Source organism: Malania oleifera, chromosome 1, assembly GCF_029873635.1.
Source record: "Malania oleifera isolate guangnan ecotype guangnan chromosome 1, ASM2987363v1, whole genome shotgun sequence".
Lineage (NCBI taxonomy): Eukaryota > Viridiplantae > Streptophyta > Magnoliopsida > Santalales > Ximeniaceae > Malania > Malania oleifera.
In genome coordinates, this window is record NC_080417.1 from 17,597,539 (window position 1) to 17,618,884 (window position 21,346).

The window sequence follows — 21,346 nt, forward strand, 5'->3', positions numbered from 1 at the left end:
ATTCGTATAAATTAAGATCAACAACATACATACAAAAATCATATTAAATTTTATTCAAATTTACAAAAATTCAAAATTTAGGCTATGTTTAGAAAACATAAATTTTTAAGGTCCTTGATTTGAATTTATATTTGAACAATACTCAATACCCGTTTTATATATATTCGTCTAAATTTATACAAATTTAAAATTAAAACCTAAAATCTTAACTTTCTAAATATTAGTTTAATGAACTAAAATAATCTTAACCGTAACCTTTTAACTGCCACTAGTTGTTAGAGACATCAACCGACTTTCATGTTTCAAAATCTTATTCCTACTTAAATTGATAACATCACGAGGAAAGTTCCGATTAGATAGCGTTGTACGACGTCGTTTTCCTTATCACTCAATCAGGGAAACGCACACCACTTCCCTGAGGATTTATAGCCGAACCCTTTTCCAACTTTCCCATCCGTTGAAATTGAAAATCACAGAAACCGAAACTTTTTCTTCCAAGAAAAACAAATTCAAGACTCGTTGCTCCTCATCCTGTCTGAAGACCACATAAATTTTTTAAAAGAATTATTAAACAATTTCATCCCGCATCTCTCTCACATGTCTCTGTTTATTATTTTGAAAGAGAGACTATCTATCCTGGGTTCTGCAAAAAATCTCTCTCTCGTCTCTGCGCCATGGGTTTTTCCTAAGGTTCTCTCTTTATCTCTGTTTTGATCTCCCAAGTTTTAATTTGATTAAACACCGAATGGGTCTTGCGAAAATAATGAAAAGAAAGATTTGCGTTCCCAATCGCACCATTAAATCCTTGCCGGAGGAGATGTTGACGGAAGTCCTCGCCCGCGTTGCTTCCTCTTCTCTCACCGATCTCTGCAACGCCAAACTCAGGTTTCTTGCTCTACTTTTTTCTAAAAAGAAAGATCTTTATCTATCGTTTCATCTGTGATCGATCGGTCTCTGTATTGAAATTGTGATGAAATTTGAACGATTGATTACAGCTGCAGAGATTTTCTGGGGGCGGCGGACGACAACTACATATTCGAGCACGCGTCCATGGAGAAATTTCCGGTGGCTCCGTGGCCGGTAAGCGAGGAAGCGTCTTCTTTCTTGCGGCGCTGCAAGGAGTGCGGGAACGCAGAGGCCCTGTACAGAGAAGGAATGGTACGCTTTCGTAATTAATTCACAAACATGGGGTTTAAGTTTAGTTACTTAATCTCTAGTTAATTATTTTGCCTTTGCGGTAGTTTATTTAGTTTTAACTAATTAATCGTAATTAATTGCTAACTTAACTATTTTAATTGAACGGAAATTTTTCCTTCGTAAAAATAGGCTATCTCTGGATAATATTTAGTGCATTGGGCTTAATGTTTAGGGTTTGTGGTAGTTTTTAGTTTTGAATTTTTTATTTTTTTGGGGGGTTCGATTAAGCCTCATTGGCCTCGTTACAAAATAAGAAGGATTTCTCATCCTGTTAAAATATATTACTAAATCGATAATGTGTAGTAGTTTGGACTGCGAAATTAATTTCTTTTATCAACTTAAAAATAATTGAATTTTTAAAACCTATTATTTTAATTTTTTCTGTATACACAAGAACTTCGTGTATCGATCACAATTATGTAAGGTATGTATAGGGGTGTGCAAATGGTCGGTTCGGCCAAATACGGTTAATTAACCGAATTAACTAAATTTTTTTGGTTAACACTTGTCGACACCCCAATTTTAATCGGGTCATTTTCGAGAAAATCCAACGTAATTAAAAATTGACTTGAATCCCGGATTAGGAAGATCCGTTTGAGTCCCGATATTCTAAATTGAGTTTCGGTGAATTTTGAAGTCCCAAGGAATTTTAATTGAGTCCCGACGAGTTTCAATCGAGCATCGACTTTTTAATAGTCCCGGTGAGTTTCAATCGATCCTTGGCTTTTTAATTGAGTCTCACTGAGTTTCAATCGAGCCTCGGTATTTTAATTGAACCACGGTGAATTTTAATCGAGCCTCGATATTTTGATTAAGTCTTGTTAAATTTTAAGTAACTCCCGGTTTTTTACTTACGTCGAGTCCACGTCAATTCTTATCAAATTGAACCTCTCATTTTTGGAAAATAAATGGAGCAACAAAAAAATAAATTCAAAAATAAGAAAGGAAAAAGCCTGTGAATGATCCCTTTTAACAGAGAGCACATACAGGAATATTTTCTGTTAAGAATTTTTTTTTCTTCCTACTTCTCGCGTGCTTTTGCGTGCCAAAACTCTCTGCAGACTCCCTATAAATGCACCCACTCGCACAGAAAAAGGCATGGATCCATTGTTCATATCTCTCTCTCGCTTATACTCTGCAATACTAGAGAGTCACGCCTCCATTCTCATTTCCATCTCCCTCATCTCTCTCTTCTCTCGGCCTCTCACTCGTACACAGCAGAGGAGTCTTCATTCTCTTCCACGCACAAGACGGGGGATTCTTCACTATCCCCTTTTTTGTCATCTTCCCAGGAATCCATTTCTCTCGGATCACTCCACAGCTCTCCCTCTTGTTTCCAACATCCCAACCAGCGCCACCATTGTTACTGCTTCTCCTTCACGCACAACTTCTGTCCTTTCCATTCTCACCCTTCGGCGACCATCCTTCCTCTGGAAAACCACCCACAGCCCTCCATTATCACAACACCAGCAACACTACCCATTGTGGCAGTAGCCCCACACGCAGTTATCAAACCCCGACAACGAAACTCCCAACTTCGGCATCCGCATCTCTAGCAGTGGTATAGCCAATCCACTAGCACCCGTCAAGCCCTCTCCGACAACCCTAATTGTCGACGGAGATTGTTGGGGAATAAACCGACCTGGAGTAATAATCACGCACAAAGAAAAATTCAAACACACACAATGAACACCGGATTTACGTGGTTCGGTCCAAACTGACCTACGTCCACGGGAGCACACCACTGCACTATAATCTGGGAGAAATAACACACGGAGGAGCCACTGCTCAACTCTCTCTCTCACCACAACTCTCTGCTCTCTGCACTTCTCTCTGCACTCTCAGTACACAGCACACCTCTACTCACGCAGCTCACAAAATTCACACACATATCTCACAACTCACAGCACATATATATATATATACATGAGAGGGAGTAAAAATCAAATATGGTGGCTAGCAAATTCAACAAAGCCTGCAGAGCAGGTGGCCATCCATCTCCAGTGTCAAAGACGGTGGCTGGTTGTTGCGGCTGTCTGCGGCTCCATACCTGCAGAATTCAACAGAGATCCCACGCCTCCTGCAACCTTCGCAGTCACAACCCTAAACACCAGTGAACAACCGTAGTGCTCCCCAGTCTCCACGTTCTTTCACTCTCTCATTTCTCTCATGTAGGGATCCGTTATGTTGTGCTAGCGGGGCGCAGACGATTTTGCTCCCTTCGGTTGATTCATTTGAAGGTCCAAATCTGGTGAGCAGAGGTTTGTATGCTTAGTGTTTGCTTTCTTTATCTGTGCAAGATCAGTCGGGCTCCTTCTGGATTTATTTTCAAATCCATAACATACATAGATTCGGTTTTTGGTTTGTTGAGTTATGCATTTTTAGAATGATTTGGTTTTTGAGGCTTGTTGCTTTGATTTCTTTTGTTTTCGCTATTCTTGATCACTGGGTTTTTCGTCTCTGGGTTTGTGTGTTCTAAATTCGGACTATGTTGTTCTTCTGGTTATGTTGTTCATGGTTCACCGGTGGTTCGTTATGCTAGTTTGATCATTATGCTAGTTTGATCTTTGATGGTGCTATTGTTTCGACTCTCTATTGTTTGCGCGTGGGATTTGAAATTCGGAAGCAGGTTTAGGGTCGTCAGAGTCACGTGCTTCATCAAGGTGCTAGCCATAAAGTTGTCGTTGCTTCACGCGTAACCCCCTGGCCATGAAACAAATTGAAACGAAAATCAAGAGCACTACAAGAAGAAAATTCAGTACGAAAAAATAGAGAGAGATGAAGATGAGAAAGAAGAATTCGTCTTCCTTTCTTTTGCATATAGAACTGTACACTGGGAGCAAGATAAATAGGGAGAAGGAAAAATAACAGAAAGAGGGAATCACGAGCAGAAAAAATAACTGCCCAAGCAAAAAAGAAAATAACAACAAAAAAGGGAATAACAATCTGTTGAAGCCATTCACGTGGGGGCTCTTCCTTCAGGTTTCTAGTGGGAGCTAGGTAGCTAAGCTGGAGCTGAAGACTGGGCATGCTGAGCTGGAGCTGAAGACTGGGCATGCTGAGCTGGAGCTGAAGACCTGGCATCTTTAATTTTTAATAGCCCCCCGAAAGATGGAGAGTAGATATTTTCTACTCCCATCTTGGACAAGTGAGAATAAAAAAGAGAAAAGGCTATAGGTTTGGTGAACATATCTGCCATTTGTGAGTTGCTGCTGACATGGTAAGTAATCAGACTACCATCTTGAATTTTTTCACGAATAAGATGACAATCTAGCTCAATGTGCTTTGTGCGTTCATGGAAGACTAGGTTTGCAACAATGTGTAAGGCAGCCTGGTTGTCACAGAAGAGTGTGGCAGGTTGGGGATGAGGCACTTGGAGATCATCCAAGAGGTAACGGATCCAAGTCAATTCGCCACAAACCATTGCCATGGTTCTGTACTCTGCCTCTGCAGAAGACCTGGAGACGGTGTTTTGTTTTTTGGATCTCCAAGAGATCAGAGAGGAACCAAGGAAAACACAGTAGCCGATTATGGACTTCTGGCTATTAGGACATGAACCTCAATCACTGTCACTATAAGCCTTTAGCTGTAAACTGGAATCTAATGGATAGAAAAGTCCTTGACCTAGTGCCATCTTGATATATCTAAGAACCTTGTGTTCTGCATTTAGATGAGGGACTCGTGGAGTTCCCATGAACTGGTTGAGAAGTTGGACAAAATAAGAGAGGTCTGGTCGAGCGATGGTCAGGTACATCAAGCAGCCAATGAGTCTTCTGTAAATGGTGGGATCTCCGATAGGTTCTCCTTTATCTCTTGACAACTTGAGATTTTGATCCAAGGGAATTTTAGCAGGTGTAGACCCAATGGTTCCCGTATCTGATAGAATGTTCAATGCATATTTTCGTTGACAAAGATGGATTCCCTTTGCTGATCATGCAACTTCGATGCCAAGAAAGTATTTGAGTTGCCCAAGATCTTTGATTTTAAACTTTTCATCCAAAGCTCCCTTAAGTTTTTCAATAGATCTCATGTCATTGCTGGCTATAATTATGTCATCAACGTAAACTAATATGGCTATGAAGGAACCATTATACATTCGAGTAAACAAGCTATAATCTTCTTTAGATTAGGTGTAACCATGCTGGATGATGAATGACAGTTTAGCATACCATTGCCTCGAGGCTTGCTTAAGGCCATACAAACTTTTAAGTAGCCTGCAGACCTTTGTTTCATCTGATGTGCGATAGCCAGGTGGCAGCTTCATATACACTTCTTCATCAAGATCACCATGAAGGAAGGCATTGTTGACATCGAATTGATGTAAATGCAAGCCTTTGATTGCTGCCAATGCTAGTAAGGCTCTGACAGATATCATCTTAGCTACAGGGGAGAAAGTTTCATGATAGTTTATGCCCTCTTCCTGTGTGTATCCTTTGCAGACCAATCTGGCCTTGTATCATTCAATGGTCCCATTGGCATTGTATTTTATCTTGTAAACCCATTTGCATCCGATGACTTTCTTACGAGGAGGAAGATCTATGATAGTCCAGGTTTTATTCTATTCAAAAGCTGCAATTTCAGTCTGCATAGCTTTCTCCCAATTAGGATCCTTAACAGCATCATGATATAAATGAAGGTTCAGTGTTTTTAGTGATTGTGGTGACAAAAGTCTTGTGTTTAGGTGTAATGTTGTGATAGTATAAAGAGGCACAGAGTGGAGAAGGACTACCTGGAGCTACAGGACCTCGTTTCTTGTTGGACTCTTGTAAATGGGTGAGAAAGCTAGCAGAGCTAGCCTGCTGATAGATGAAGTGTTCAAGGTGAGGTGGTGGCCTCTTGGTTCTAGTAGATCTCCTTGGGAGATGAGGACTGCTTATAATGTGGTCTAAGGTCTCACCAGGAGGTTGAGGTGATGTTGAAGGCTGACTTGGTGTGTTTTGTGGGCTGTCAAAATCTACAGTGGCATCAGCTGGTGTAGGAGAGTCTTCATAGGAGAAGTCCATAATAGTAGACTGAGGAAAGGGAAGCTGAGTAGCTGGGACAGAAGTGGCTTCTCCAGATTGGAAGGGGAAAGTGTCTTCATGAAAAACGACATTCCTTGAGATGGAGATTTTTTTAGTTTGGAGGTCCATAAGTTTGTATCCTTTTACCCCAAAGGGGTATCCCAAGAAAATACACTTTCTGGCTCGTGCATCAAATTTGTGTCTGATATTTGAAAGAGTTGAGGCAAAGGCTAAGCAACCGAAGACTTTGAGGTGGGCATATGCAGGCTTGGCTTTAAAAAGGAGTTCAAAAGGACTTTTGGATTTTAAGATGGCAAATGGAGTTCAGTTAATGCGGTAGACTACTGTCAGTACACAGTCACTCCAATATCTGACAGCAAGTCCACTTTGGAATCTCAAGGCTCTTGCAACATTTAAGATGTGCTGGTGTTTTCTTTCAACTCTAGCAATTTGTTCAGGGGTCTTCACACAAGCTCTTTGGTGAATGATGCCCTTCTCATGATAAAATTGTTTCAGATCATATTCCCCTCCATTGTCACTTCAAATGGTTTTGATTTTGATTGCAAATTGAGTTTCTATCAGGGCACAAAATCCTTTTAGGGTAGAGCTTGCATCAGATTTAAATTTCAAAAGATGTACCCAGGTGCACCTGCTGAAGTCATCAACTATAGTAAGAAAATATTGGAAACCATAATAAGAAACTTCATTACATGGCCCCCAGAGATCACAATGAATGAGTTCAAAACGATGTTCAGATTTGTGTTGACTACAAGGAAAAGGAAGCTTGTGAAGCTTGGCTAAGGGACAAACAAAGCAAGGCTTAGCAGTTAGTGAAGTTTTGCATACAGGTTCAAGATTAAGAAAATCTAATTTTACTGATGAAGGGTGTCCTAGGCGATAGTGCCAAAGGTCCATGTTCTGGCTGTTGGTAATGGCAGCTGCTTTTGGTGATATGTTGGTGACTTTGGACAAGGCTTGAGTCAAAGATACTAGAGCGACTTCATTATGTTGCAAATGGTATAACCCATTCTTCACCTCGCCCATTCCAGTCGTGCGCCAAGTCAAAAGGTCCTGAACAAAACAATTTTCAGATAAGAAAATGAGACAACACTTCGAGGTGTGAGCCAATTTTCGGGCAGAGATGAGATTAAAAGAAAAGGATGGAACACACAGGACATTGTGAAGAATAAGGTCTTTTGTTGGTCTCACTGTGCCAATGTGGGTCATAGAGACAGCTTCTCCATTAGGTAAGGTTACAGAGTAGGAGACTTCAGCTGTTATGGAAGTGAAGAAGCAAGTCGCACGGACCATATGATCTGTTGTACCTGTGTCAATTATCCAGGGAATAGTTGACATGTCTTTGGGTTTGGTTGTGTAAGCTGAGAGACATAGAGGTATACCAGAGAACTGAGGAATGTGTGCATCATGAGGAGAAGCAATGGCAGTTTGAATAGAATGCACCAACGCTTGACTGGTTTGCCTGAGCATGGCCATCAGTTGCTGGTATTGCTCTTGGGTTATAGTGTTTTGACCTTCATGAGTTCCTTGTTCTGGAATAGGTAGAGGAGATGCTGAAACCTGATGAGCATACGAGCCAATAGGTGGAGTTCTACCATGAAATCTGTGCCCTGGAGGATAGCCATGAAGTTTGTAACATTTCTCTGTAGTATGTCCAGGAATATGGTAGTGATTGCACACTGGCTTGCTGGGGTTGGCCTTGAAACACCTCTCCAAAGAGTGACCATGAATTTTGCAATGAGAACAATAGTATTTGTCACGTCTCTGAGAACTGTTTTGAGGTGTGAGCTGTCTGGTGCTATCCTTGACCAAGAGAGCAAGGGGTTTAGTGGGAGAAGGGTCAGAAGATATCTCTCTACGCTTCTCTTCCTGTTGGATGATTGAGTAAACTTCATTCAAATTGGGGAAACGTTTAATAAGCAATATCTGTGCCTTCAAACCTTTGTAGGAGTCATTGAGTCCCATTAGGAATTTCATTACCCAGTCCCTTTGTTGATTTTTGATCACTGCTTTCAAGCCACCACAACTACAGCTAGGGATGGATTCATCGTTCATCAGTTCATCGAAAAGTGTTTTCAGCTTTGAGAAGTAACAACTCACCGAATCTTGTTGCTGCATCAGGGCAACAATCCCTTGTTTGATTTCATAAATCCTTGGGGAATTTTGTTGTGCTAGACGATGCTCGAGCTCAACCCACAACTGGTGTGCCATTTCTGCATACAGGGTGCTGCATTTGATGTCAACCGACACGAAGTTCTGCAGCCAAGTAATAACAATGTCATTGCAACGAAACCAATGATCCATCAAGGGACTGTCAGGATCAATTGGCTCAAAAATGTTGCCATCGACGAAACCCAACTTGTTCTTAATACGCAAGGCACGCTTCATTGATCTTGCCTAGGGATGATAATTGCTGGAATCCAACACTTGCATGACGAGTAAAGCTGCAGAGTGGTCGTTAGTGCTGATGAAGTATGGGTTGCTGGGCTGTGATGGATCAAGATGGATTGAGTGATGGTTTGAGGCTGTTGAATTAGTGTTTTGGTTTTGGTTTTGGTTTTGATTGGTGTCTTGATCGGAATTGGTAGAGTCAGTTCGAGCCATTAAGACCAACTTGGCTCTGATACCATGAAACAAATTGAAACGAAAAACAAGAGCACTACAAGAAGAAAATTCAGTACAGAAAAATAGAGAGAGACGAAGATGAGAAAGAAGAATTCGTCTTTCTTTCTTTTGCATACAGAACTGTACACTGGGAACAAGATAAATAGGGAGAAGGAAAAATAACAGAAAGAGGGAATCACAAGCAGAAAAAATAACTGCCCAAGCAGAAAAGAAAATAACAAAAAAAAAAAAGGGAATAACAATCCATTGAAGCCATTCACGTGAGGGCTCTTCCTTCAGGTTTCTGGTGGGAGTTAGGGAGCTGAGCTAGAGCTGAAGACTGGGCATGCTGAGCTGGAGCTGAAGACCTGGCATTTTAATTTGTAATAAAGCATGTCTCATGCACGCACCCACTATTCACTGTGAGCCTCCTTGGTCCCCCTCTCCTACTCTCCCCCTGATTCTCTCCCTCATCTCCATCTCATCTCTCCCTATCTCCGGCCATCTCCCACAGCTTCGACACCACTATCAGCTCACACCACCGGCCACCACTCTCACAGCCACAGCAAACCTTCCCTGCAGAACCCACGGCCATACCCTGATCTCCTCTCCATCATCCTCACCTTCACGCTCTTCCATTCCCCTTACTCACACATAGATTCATCTATCCTGCTCACTATTGCTCTTTCTCCCACGGCCGCAGGAATGACAACACAGCAGCCCTCACTAGGAAAAGCTCCTTCTCCTCCTTCTCAAACCTGCGACAATTTTTTTCTTCAAAGAAGGTGAGCCTCGCTTGAAGATTCCTCGCCTCATATTTCACCGATTTGAAATTTTGAAGAAATTAGCTAGGGCCGGCCGCCGTGCTTCATTTCGGCTCCATCATATTTTGGAGGATGTCATTTCCTTCGTTCTGCTATGGCCGCCGCTGCAAATCGTAGTGGGATTCAATTGCATCTAAAAATTTTTTGTGATTAGTTTATTTGTGCTTCTCCCATCCTTCCCGACACTGCCATAATCGCAACATCACAACAGTTCCATCCTCAGCGCTCACGACTACCCTCACGGCCAGCAGCATCAGCAGCAGCTTTGTGTATTGATCTAAAGAGGGATGTAGGTAGGGGTAAATGGGTAATGGCAATATGTAGATTGCCGCGTGTCAACGTTGAAACAGATAAGTGTAGCTGAACTGAGACACCCAATGGGTGATGTTTGGGCACCGAGCCTGGTTACATAGCCAGCGATAACCACACCAGCTTACGCAAGACTCCACTCCAGAGCCCTACCCCTATGCCTTTAACTTGTGTCATTCTTAGTTAGAGATCTAGAGGAAGCAAAACCCATTATGACCCATCTTGATTCTCAAACGGGGTTCTCTGAAATGTCTTTGATATGGGAGATTTTCGTCACTAAGGAAGAGGAAGTTGAGGAGTGTGAGAAAGAGAGGTAAAGAAGCTAAGCACGGTTGAAGCAGCAAAATTATACACATACTTGCAACATAAACGACTCCATCTTCTTGCTTCGGTTCCCAAGTTTGATTTTCGGGTGGGTTTGAGGATTGTTTAAGGTTGCAGGATCCTTGGTAGAATGTTACGTTCATGGTGGTTTGCTGATGTGATGATTTTTGGTTACTAACTTTCTATTGGTGCGCATTCCTTCTCCCTCTCTTACATTCCACGAGGTTTCATTGGGGTTCATTTTCCAGCAAAATGTTGGGTTGTGTGTGCATGGCTGTGAGGTGTGTGAAAATGCCTGAATGAAGATACACACTGTTAACTCACCACTCCACACACACTGTTTGCACACAAGTTTACACATCCCACACTCATGGTTTGTACACACATTCACACACACCCCACACTCATGGTTTGCACACACATCCATGCACATACTCTCCCATGCAAACGGACGCCCATTCTCACTCATGCTCACACGTACTTCATGCATCACTTGCACATTTCAACATACACCTAAACACACAACCCACGTGGAAGGCAATGTGTGTTGACTTGAGATGGTCTCGATCAAGACCTTAAACTGGTTTTTTTTCAAATCGGTTAGTGCTTAGCCGGCTCCTTTCCCAAACCGGTTCACCTCAGTTTTCTTCATCTCACTTGTTTATTTTTTAGATATCTAGAAAATTTACAAAAAAATCACAAAATTCTCAAAAAATCTCAAAAATATTTTCATACTAATTTCCATGGTTTTTGTTTGTGCTATTTTGAAGTTCAGGAAAAGCATTGAAAAATCTTCAAAATCACAAATATATATATATATATATATATATATATATATATATATATATATATATATATATATATTCACACTTAGAAAAATCACAAAAATATTTTTTAGGCCTAGAAAATCATTTCCATCCTAAACAAATTTCAAAAACCTCCTAGAATATTACTTTTCACTTAGAAACTTTTATAAAGATTTCAAAACCTCGAGAGTGTATTTTCATAAACTATTTTCTTGATTTTCCTTCCCGATGATTATAGCAAAGGGCATTGACTCTTCGGAGTAGTGGATTGTCCCGGTTTTGAGGGAATACCTATATAGTATCTGTTTTGTGTATTTTCTTTGATTTTTGGAAATGAGTAATTTTGAAAGGCTTATTAAATTTATTTTGGGATAATTTTTTATTAATCTCGTATCATTCATAAGAACGGGCGCGTAGGGGGTGCTAATACCTTCCCCTCGTGTAACCGTACTCTCGAGTCCGACTTTGGTGACGCAGACTAATTCTACTCTTAACGAGATAATAATTAAGTGTTATAATTACACTTTAAAAGGTTAGTGGCGACTCCATACACCATGTTTTCCATGAAAAATATTTTTTCAAATACACATCCATTTTTCTCAATTCGCAGCCGTATCCATTTGCCAAAGTGGTCTCTAGCGGGTCCTGGACGTCGCGACAACACTAATCCCTAACCGAACCGATCGAATTAGTTGTTGTACCTGAACCATACCCGATCAAACCAACTTTTTGAGTAATTCAATTAACTTAATTTGACTGAATATATTTAATATTAATTATTAAAATAAAATATGATTATAAATTTTATTTATAGTTTACCAATTCCAACTTAATTAATAAAAGGATTTATTGATAAAAGAGATATTTTAAGATTAAACATTTAAGATTTAACATATATCATATATTAATATTACTAATTTATATTGAATTATTAATAATTTAGTAATTTAGGTAATTTGGTTAACCGAATTAAAAATTTCCCATACCCGAACTGAAAATCAAGTACTCAAAATTATTCAAATTTTAAACTAAACTGAACCAAATCGAACCTATATATTAACTTAACGAAATTGATTGAACTTGATCTGTTAACTCGATTAAACCCTAATTTGCTCAATCCTAGATACATATACTTATCATTCTTCGAATGAAAATAATAATTTTTAGCATGATTTTTGAAAAAAAAAAAAGTTAATAAATAGACAAATTAGTTCAACTCTTGACTATATTGCAAATTTTAGAGTTAGATTTCATTAATGACTTATTTTTTTATCGTGATTAATGCAGGTTGAATATTTTAGTAAGATGGGAGTAGACTCAGGATTAGAGTATTTGAAGAGAGCAGCGGAGAAGGGACACGTGGAAGCATCATACGTGTACGGCATCATCTTACTGTGCACAGGAGGTCAGCCAAATCAACGGAGCTTAGAGCTCCTCTCGGGCATCACGAAGAGCCTGATGGTAAAGTCAAGAAAGAGTAGGACGAATATCAGGGAGTGTCGCCGGCGAATACAGGCCATCATATGGAGCATCTGGATCAAGAACTACATCATACCGCCCCAGATGCCACGCGTCGATCACGCCAAGACCTGCATGAGAAAAGGGAAAGCGTGGCAGGACTGTGAACGTCCGATGATTGGTACAGAATGGGAAGAAGATAGAGAAGAAGAGGGTGGCGGTGATGACGATGAGGCGGTGGGGTGTGAGGCTTGCAGATGGTATTATGAAGTTTTATCATTTTGTGATATGTTACGTGCTGGGAGATAATAGAGTTGAATTGGTATTAATTATTAGGAATCAATTTAATCAGAAGTTTGATTTTTAGGTTGGATTTTGTTTCACTGTCTTGATGTCTGTACATTTTTTTAAATTTCAATTTTTTTATTATAAATATTAATTATGTTGAATTTGAGAGCATAAATTTTAGATTTAATATAATTTTATATTATATTTTATTTAAATATAATATAACTTTAAATCCAAAATTTCTCTAATCGTAAGATTAACATTTTCTTTTGGGCTATTAATTTAACTACAATTTTTTATCTTAAATATAGTGGCTAAAATGGTAAATAATTCGTATATAGAAATATTGTCGTGGCCGAGTAAAAAATCTTATTTTTTTAATGAAAAAAATAATAATATTGTAAAATCAATCCAAGCCACTAAATTTGAGCAAAATTAATTACATTAATATAACTCATAACTAAGCTAACTTTGTAGGATGTTAAGAGTTCATAATTGTTAGGACAACAAAGTTAGTTTACTTTATTAACTTAAAAATAATATATTAAGCTAGATAGAATAAAATCATATTTTAATTTGTTCATTTAATTAATTCTCGCTTCATTTTAGATATTACCCTTATATTTTTTATGGTATTGTATTTTCTGTTCATTTTAAAATATATTATTATTAATAGCAATGAGTACTCAACAATAATATACACTTCCTTCATTTTGCAAATGAAAAATAGAATTTTTAGCATGAAAAATATTATTAAAGTAAACATATTAATATATAACTTAAAAAAAACTTTGACTTGAAACTCAGCATTAACTTATGTAAAACCAAAAAATTAAAAGATATTCATGGATCAATGGAAAGGAGGTAATATATGTTCCTCAATTAAAGTTAGAGATTAACACACCAATCTTTACTCACTACAAGAAATAAAGGTATTAGTAATGGTTTTAAACTATCAATAATACTCAAAAAAATCTGTTTTCTCCATATCAGTGACGATTCTAGCTTTATCACCATATTTACAGATGCTAATACTTATTAGTGACGAAATATTCAAATCGTCACTAATAATGGAGTATTAGTGACAGAAAAGAACCATCACTAATAGCCTACGACCATCACTATAAACTTGCACATATGGTCGTCTAAATTTCGTCACTAAAGCGCATTGTATTAATGATAGATATAATAACTGTTACCAATATGACTATAGTAGTGACGGTCAAGAAACCGTCACTAGTACGCTTTTTAGTGACGGTTATTAAAATCGTTACTAATAATTGACTATTAGTAATGATTATAGAATCATCACTAATATTTGGCCCCCACAAGGTTGATTCTATAGTGACGATTTTAGTCATTTAGTGACGGTTTCTAAAATGTCACTAATATTTCATCTTCCCATTATTAGAAACAATTTTGCAAACTGTCACTAATGCTTTGAAAAAATTAATTTTTTTTTAAATTCTTGTAAAAACCTTTAATTATATTTTAAAATACACAAAATTGAACTAGAATTCCTAAAACATTCATAAATTATTAAAATTTAAAATACAAATTGTTCAAAATTAAAATACATACAAGTACAAATTCAAATTCAAATATACAAATTAATTCTATTCAAATAACAAGAAATATAGGAAAAGTAAAAAGTTGTGCGCATTCGACTCGACTAAAGTGTCTGGCATCGTCGTAGTGTTTTGAGAGCCGAAAACCCTACAAAATAATAGTTTCACAAGAAATTAGTTAGTTAGTATACAATTTTTAAACATACACACACACACACACAGAGCATGATTTTGTGTGCATAACCAAAGAACAATCCATTTTTAATCACTTAATATATGCACTTTGTGACAATTTTATCATATTTTATTTTTGAAAAAATCAACTGAAATTTCAGCAGCATGCCGTCTGTAAATAGAGCATTTTTCCATAACAAAACATACATACAAGCTTGAAGCAATTCAAGATACTCAATATTTTAGTAATAATTCATTCAAAACAAGCAGTTTAGTATACTCAATATTTGGTAATGTTCCATTCAACACAAATAGTTTAGTATAATCAGTCCAAACATTTCTTACCAACAATCAAGTTAGGTAGGTCCTTGCAAGCATCAATTAAGCATAAATGTTTTTCATTACAAAGTTAAAATAAATAAAAAGTACAAGATGATTTGCATTTGTCACGCCCCGATCCTGGAAATGGGACCCAGGGTGAGAATGTAACTAACCTGTCCCTGTATCTGATAAAACATCCAAAGATATAGTACAATGGATGAGGGTCCGACCTCATGGGGTTCCCAGGCACCCTAAACACATCCAATCACAAACATATACGCAGCAGAAAAATGTTATATATATACACATATGCAATACCATACCAGAGTCTATACAAGAGCAGAATAAGAATCTATCAAAACGTTCAAATGGGTGCCCAAACACATCTCAAAATGGCAACCCACTAAAAATTATAGTCCTAACACTTACCCAAGCGCTAAACGCAATACACCGGCCACTACACTCCCTACACCAGGACGCTAGTTCCAGTTACTTGAAAGACCTGTAAAAATATACGTACAGCAGGGGTGAGACACCTCTCAGTAAGGAAGAACATAGGTTATATCGGTGTGTGGCATTTGAGTGTTATAATGATACAACATACACTTAGTTAAATGCATTCCAGTACTAATTTCCACAGTGCATACATGCACCCATACACAAGTTTCCTCAGTGCACACACTCACCCATGCACACACACATGATCAGCAATCCGGTGTTGTCACACACTTCGGCTCGAAGCCGGCCCGCGACATGCGGCGTTGGCCCGTAGCCAACCCGGGAAGATGGCACCACCAGCACATAGCTAGTCCTTAACTCCCATGGCATCGTACCAACGCATAACTGGTGGATCCACACCCTTCGCCCTGATCTGCTGGAATAGGCTCCACCCTTTGATATAGAGTCGGACACTCTTGCCCACATGGCAAACGATAAACACATGCCCTCGGATATAGAGCTGCCCACATGGCAGGCGGAAAAATACACGCCCTCAAATATAAAGCCCCACACTCTCAGTACCTGGAATCATTTCGGAATCGCATTCCTACTAGTATTTCAACATATCACACACACATGCATGCTCATATAACCAAACAAACCACACCCATTTGGTAATCTAAATCAGGGTTTTTCAAACAAATACAGTTCAAACAAGTCAAGGCACGACCATCCCAATATCACAGTATAAATCACACATATACTCGGTTTTCAACAAAACCAGGGATCCAGTCCGTCGCCCCCTTTTCCCAAAACTGTAACAATGAAAAATTCATAGTTTTTCCCGTTAGATCTCCCTTAAATAAGTAGCCAAAACACACATAGGACCGTGAACCGCAGTTCCACCGAGTCTGATTTCAAAAATAACCAATATAAACATAGTTCCCCTTACCTTTTGCCCAAAAAGCAAATCCCGAACTCCAAGGTCCCTAAACAGTGAACCGAGTTCTAAAACCTACAAATCACAGTACAGAATATGCTCACAAGACAGTTACCTACAAAACTACCGGATCAGAAATGAAAATCGAGTCTTACCTTGATTTTTCACCGAAACCCGAAAAACTCCGAAACAAGATTCCGATCCATAGAAGTTGCAGAGAATCCTTCCACGATCCTCGTGGTAACTTCAGATTCATGATTCCAACAACAATCGGCGAAGAAATCTAGAGAGAAGGAGTGTAAAGAGAGTTCTAGAGAGAAAAAGAGAGAGATAGGATTGAGTTTTTTAGTGAGGAAGTAAAGGAAAATGATATTTATAGCCCTTTGACCCAGGCAACTTCATCGACGAAATGGTGCCTTCGTCTCCGAATCTTCCACTAGTTTCGTCAACGAATCGGTAGCCTCATCGACGAATCTGAGATCACTGGTTTTTCCGAGACTCCTCGGCTTCTCCTCGTCAACAAGTCTCTGAATTTTGTTGACGAGAAGAACAATGGCTTCGTCGACAAAATCTGGCTTCATTTGCCGTCTCTCATTCATAAAGTCATATCCGGAATTACACATATACGATCTACCAACAATAAACTGACGACTACTACAGCACAGTCCCATCATACACATACACATGCATACCCTTACTTATGGTGGAGGAATACCGTGGTTACATATAAAACATTCTCAGGAGTTCACAATACACACACACACTCCCGACGACTAACCACCTATCCCAACCCACAGTAGGATCCTGTACAAGTGCTCAAAACAACTGTGGATACTTCCGGCGTATTTCCGTTTCCAGTTCCCAAAAAACTTCCTCAACCTCATGGTCTCACCACAATACCTTCACTAATAGTATCTCTTTGGTACGAAGCTTCTGAACTTTACAGTCCAGAACCTGAACAGGTATCTCCTCATACGCTAAAGTATCCCTAATTTCCAACTCATCATAACTAATAATATGTGAAGGATCCAACACATACCTCCTCAACATGGATACGTGAAACACATCGTGGACCCTCGAAAGTGCTAGAGGTAACGTAACTCTATAGGCTACCGGACCAACTAGCTCAAGTACCTCGAATGATCCAATATACCTCGGGCTCAGCTTGCCCTTCCTCCCAAATCTCATCACCCCTTTCATCGGAGCGATACGCAGAAATACCTTACCTCCCACTTCGAACTCTAACTCACGGCGATGAACATCTGCGTAACTCTTCTGCCGACTCTGAGCTGATCTAATCCTCTCCCAGATTAATCCCACATTCTCAGACGCTTGCTACACAAGTTCAGGTCCTAACACCTGACGTTCACCAACCTTATCCCAACACAAAGGAGATCGACACATCCGACCATACAAAGCCTCAAACGGTGCCATCCCGATACTAAACTGGAAGCTGTTATTATAAGTGAACTCTACAAGTGGCATAAACTATATCCAGCTACCACCAAAGTCCAACACACAAGCTCGCAACATATCTTCCAAGATCTGTATCATCCTCTCTGACTGTCCATTAGTCTTGGGGGGGGGGAACGCTATACTAAAAGTAAGCTTCGTCCCCAGTGCCTCCTGTAAACTCATTTAGAATCGAGATGTAACCTCAGATCTCGAACTGACACAATGGACACCAGTACTCCGTGCATTCTCACAATCTCATGCACATACAAATCTGCTAGCCTACTCAAAGGATAACCAATTTTCATCGGTATGAAATGAGCAGATTTCTTCAATCTATCCACGATCACCCAGATAGCATTCTGCCCGTGAAGCGTTGGTGGCAATCTGGTCACAAAATCCATGGAAATATGCTCCCATTTTCACACCGGAATAGGCAAAGGCTGCAACAGCCCTGCCGGCCTCTGATGTTCAGCTTTCACCTACTGACACGTCAGACACTGCTCCATGAACTAAGCAATCTGCCTCTTCATACCAGACCACCAGAAGGTCTCGCACAAGTCCTGATACATCTTTGTACTACCAGGATGTACCGTATACATAGAACAATGCGCTTCCTCCAGAATCGTCCTTATGATCTCATTATCGTTCGGAACACACAATCTGATCCCAAACTTCAGCACACTTCCCTTAAAGATGTTAAACTCTGTAGCCAGTCCCTGCTGTACCTTTTCCTTAACCTCTGCCAACTCTGCATCACTAGCTTGCGCGACTTTTATATGCTCAAACAAGGTCAATTGGACCACCAAACCAGCAAGAAAAGTCTGATGATCATCAACCACCAACTCTATACCTGAGCTTTACAAATCCCGTCTGATGTGATACTGAGTTATCATCGCAGATACCGCTGTAGGCCATGACTTTCGACTTAACGCATCAGCCACCACATTAGCCTTCCCCGGGTGATAACTGATCGTGCAATCGTAGTCCTTAATTAATTCGAGCCACTGCCTCTACCTCATGTTCAACTCCTTCTGCGTGAAGAAATATCTAAGGTTCTTATGATAAGTGAAGATCTCACACTGCACCTCGTACACATAGTGTCACCAAATCTTCAGTGCATACCCAACAGCAGCCAATTCCAAATTATGCGTAGGGTAGTTCTTCTCATATTCCTTCAATTGTCAAGAAGCATACGCCACTACCTTACCTTACTACATAAGAACACATCCCAGACTTTTCAGAGACGCGTCGCTATAAATCACAAACCCACCATCCCGAAGGAATGGTCAACACTGGAGCAGTAACCAGGCGATGCTTCAACTCCTGAAAGCACTGCTCGCAATCACTGGTCCATTCAAACTGTATTCCTTTCCTGGTTAATCGAGTTAGAGGTCCAGACAATTTATAGAAACCCTCTACAAACCGACAATAGTAACCCACCAGTCCCAGAAAACTCCAAACCTCCTGCATATTCTTCGCCCTTACCCAGTCAACCACATCTTCAATCTTGCTAAGATCAACTAATATACCATCCCCAGTAACCACATGGCCTAAGAACGTAATCTGAATTAACCAGAATTCACACTTCTTCAGTTTAGCATACAACTTCTTCTCCTGTAGAATCTGTAATACTAACCTCAACTGTTCCATATGCTCATCCGTACTCCTCGAGTATACCAGAATGTCGTCAATGAATACTACTATGAACCGATCCAGGTACTCATGGAAAACCCTGTTCATCAGATCTATGAACACTGCTGGAGCATTCGTTAACCCAAAAGGCATGACTAAGAACTCGTAGTGGCCATATCTAGTTCGGAAAGCAGTCTTCGCTACATCCTCCGTTCTAACCCTTACCTGATGATATCCTGACCGCAAGTCGATCTTAGAAAAGACTCGCGTTCCCTGCAACTGGTCAAAGAGATCATCTATACGAGGTAAAGGATAGCAATTTTTCATAGTCACCTTATTAATCTCATGGTAATCAATGCACATCCGCATCGACCCGTCCTTCTTCCTTACAAATAATACTGGAGCTTCTCAAGGCGAAACACTAGGTCAAATGAATCCCCTATCCAGTGATTCCTGTAATTGCTCTTTCAACTCTCGAAGTTCCGCCGGAGCCATCCAGTACGGAGCTTTTGAGATCGGTGCCTTACCAGGCAACAACTCTATTGCAAACTCCACCTCACGATGTAGAGGTAAACTAGGTAAATCCTCTAGAAACACATCCAGGAACTCAATGACTACCCAAATGTCCTCAAGTCTCAACTCATCCCGTGGCGGTTCCTTCATACAAGCTAGGTAGCCCTGACATCCGTCCAAGAGTAGCCTCCTTGCCTGTAGTGCCAACAAAATCTGTGGCGCTGAACGCACACACGATCCCATGAATTTGTACTCCTGCTCCCCAGGAGGTCTGAAAACTACCACCTTCCTACGACAGTCGATCACAGCATAACTGGAGAACAACCAATCCATCCCCAGAATGACATCGAACCCCGACATGTCATATACAACAAGATTCACTGGTAGCAACTTTCCCTGAATTTCCACTGAGCAGTCTACCAACATCTTCCTACAGAAAGACACACTCTCAGATGGCATAATGACAGATAACACCTCATTCATGTCTCGGGTCTCAACCCCACACCGTCCCATAAAATTCACGGACACAAAGGAATGGGTTGCATCCAAATCAAACAAAACAACGGCTTTATTCAAAAGCAAAAATAAGGTACCTGTCACCACGTTACCTGCATGCTCAACGTCCACTAGAGTAAGAGAGTATACTCTAGCCGGAGCTGTATTCGTTTGAGTGGTTCCCCAAGGTATCTGATTACTCCCTTGGTCCCCACTAAATGCAGACACATCTTTCTTCAGTGCACGACAATCACGAGACATGTGGCCTAGCTGGCCATAGTTGTAGCAGTTACCCCCAAATGACCGGCACTCACCCTCGTGCCACCTGTGGCATCTGGTACAATGACCGCTAGTCTGGATCATCTGAGAATCCTGGCACTTGGTATTTTGACGATAACCCGAGCCCCTGCTCCTCTTCTTCCATAATCCCTAACGAGATCCTGTCTGAGAACCAGAAGGTAATGTCCTCTTCCTCAATTCCTGATCCACCTCGTCCTATCGGATACCGGTTTCAATCACAGTGGTTTTATCCACCAACACCGAGAACTCATGGATTTGAAGCATACCCACCAGTCTACGAATATCCTTCCTCAAACCCTTCTCGAACCTCCGAGTCTTTTCATACTCGCTCGAGATCATACATGGTGCAAAGCGAGACAGCTTTATGTATCCCGCATACCCCTGCACCGTCATACTTCCCTGAGTTAGCGCAAAAAACTCATCTGCCTTCGCATCACGTACAGAAGCCGAAAAGCCTCTTTCAAAGAATACTTCCTTGAAACGGCTCCTCGTCATCTCCTCAAGACCGGCTCTCTGCTTCTCCAGCAGACTCACCGCAGTCCACCACGGACTTGCCTCCCCAGACAGCTGGAAGGTGGTATAAAGGACTCGCTGCCTATCCGTGTAGTGTAGAACCTCCAAGATCCTCTCAATCTTCTCCACCCAATCCTCTGCTATCGTCGGGCCAAGTCCTCCAGAG

The 21,346-nt window shown here is 40.4% G+C and overlaps 1 protein-coding gene across 1 annotated transcript; it reads left to right on the forward strand.

Annotated features, from left to right (window-relative positions):
* The first annotated feature begins 354 nt into the window (after positions 1 to 354).
* On the forward strand, positions 355 to 13,006 carry LOC131158769 (putative F-box protein At1g67623). Its single transcript, XM_058113623.1, has 3 exons — positions 355 to 885; positions 996 to 1,158; positions 12,373 to 13,006. Exons 1-3 carry the CDS (start codon positions 746 to 748, stop codon positions 12,850 to 12,852), a joined length of 783 nt encoding a protein of 260 aa, XP_057969606.1. The 5' UTR covers positions 355 to 745; the 3' UTR covers positions 12,853 to 13,006.
* Positions 13,007 to 21,346: the final 8,340 nt, after the last annotated feature.

Bases quoted from the DNA above. Each gene is read 5' to 3' on its own strand.
- LOC131158769 (XM_058113623.1), top strand. From the start codon at position 746: ATGGGTCTTGCGAAAATAATGAAAAGAAAGATTTGCGTTCCCAATCGC. The intron at 886-995 runs GTTTCTTGCTCT...GATTGATTACAG, and splicing joins CTCTGCAACGCCAAACTCAG to CTGCAGAGATTTTCTGGGGG. The intron at 1,159-12,372 runs GTACGCTTTCGT...TGATTAATGCAG, and splicing joins CCCTGTACAGAGAAGGAATG to GTTGAATATTTTAGTAAGAT.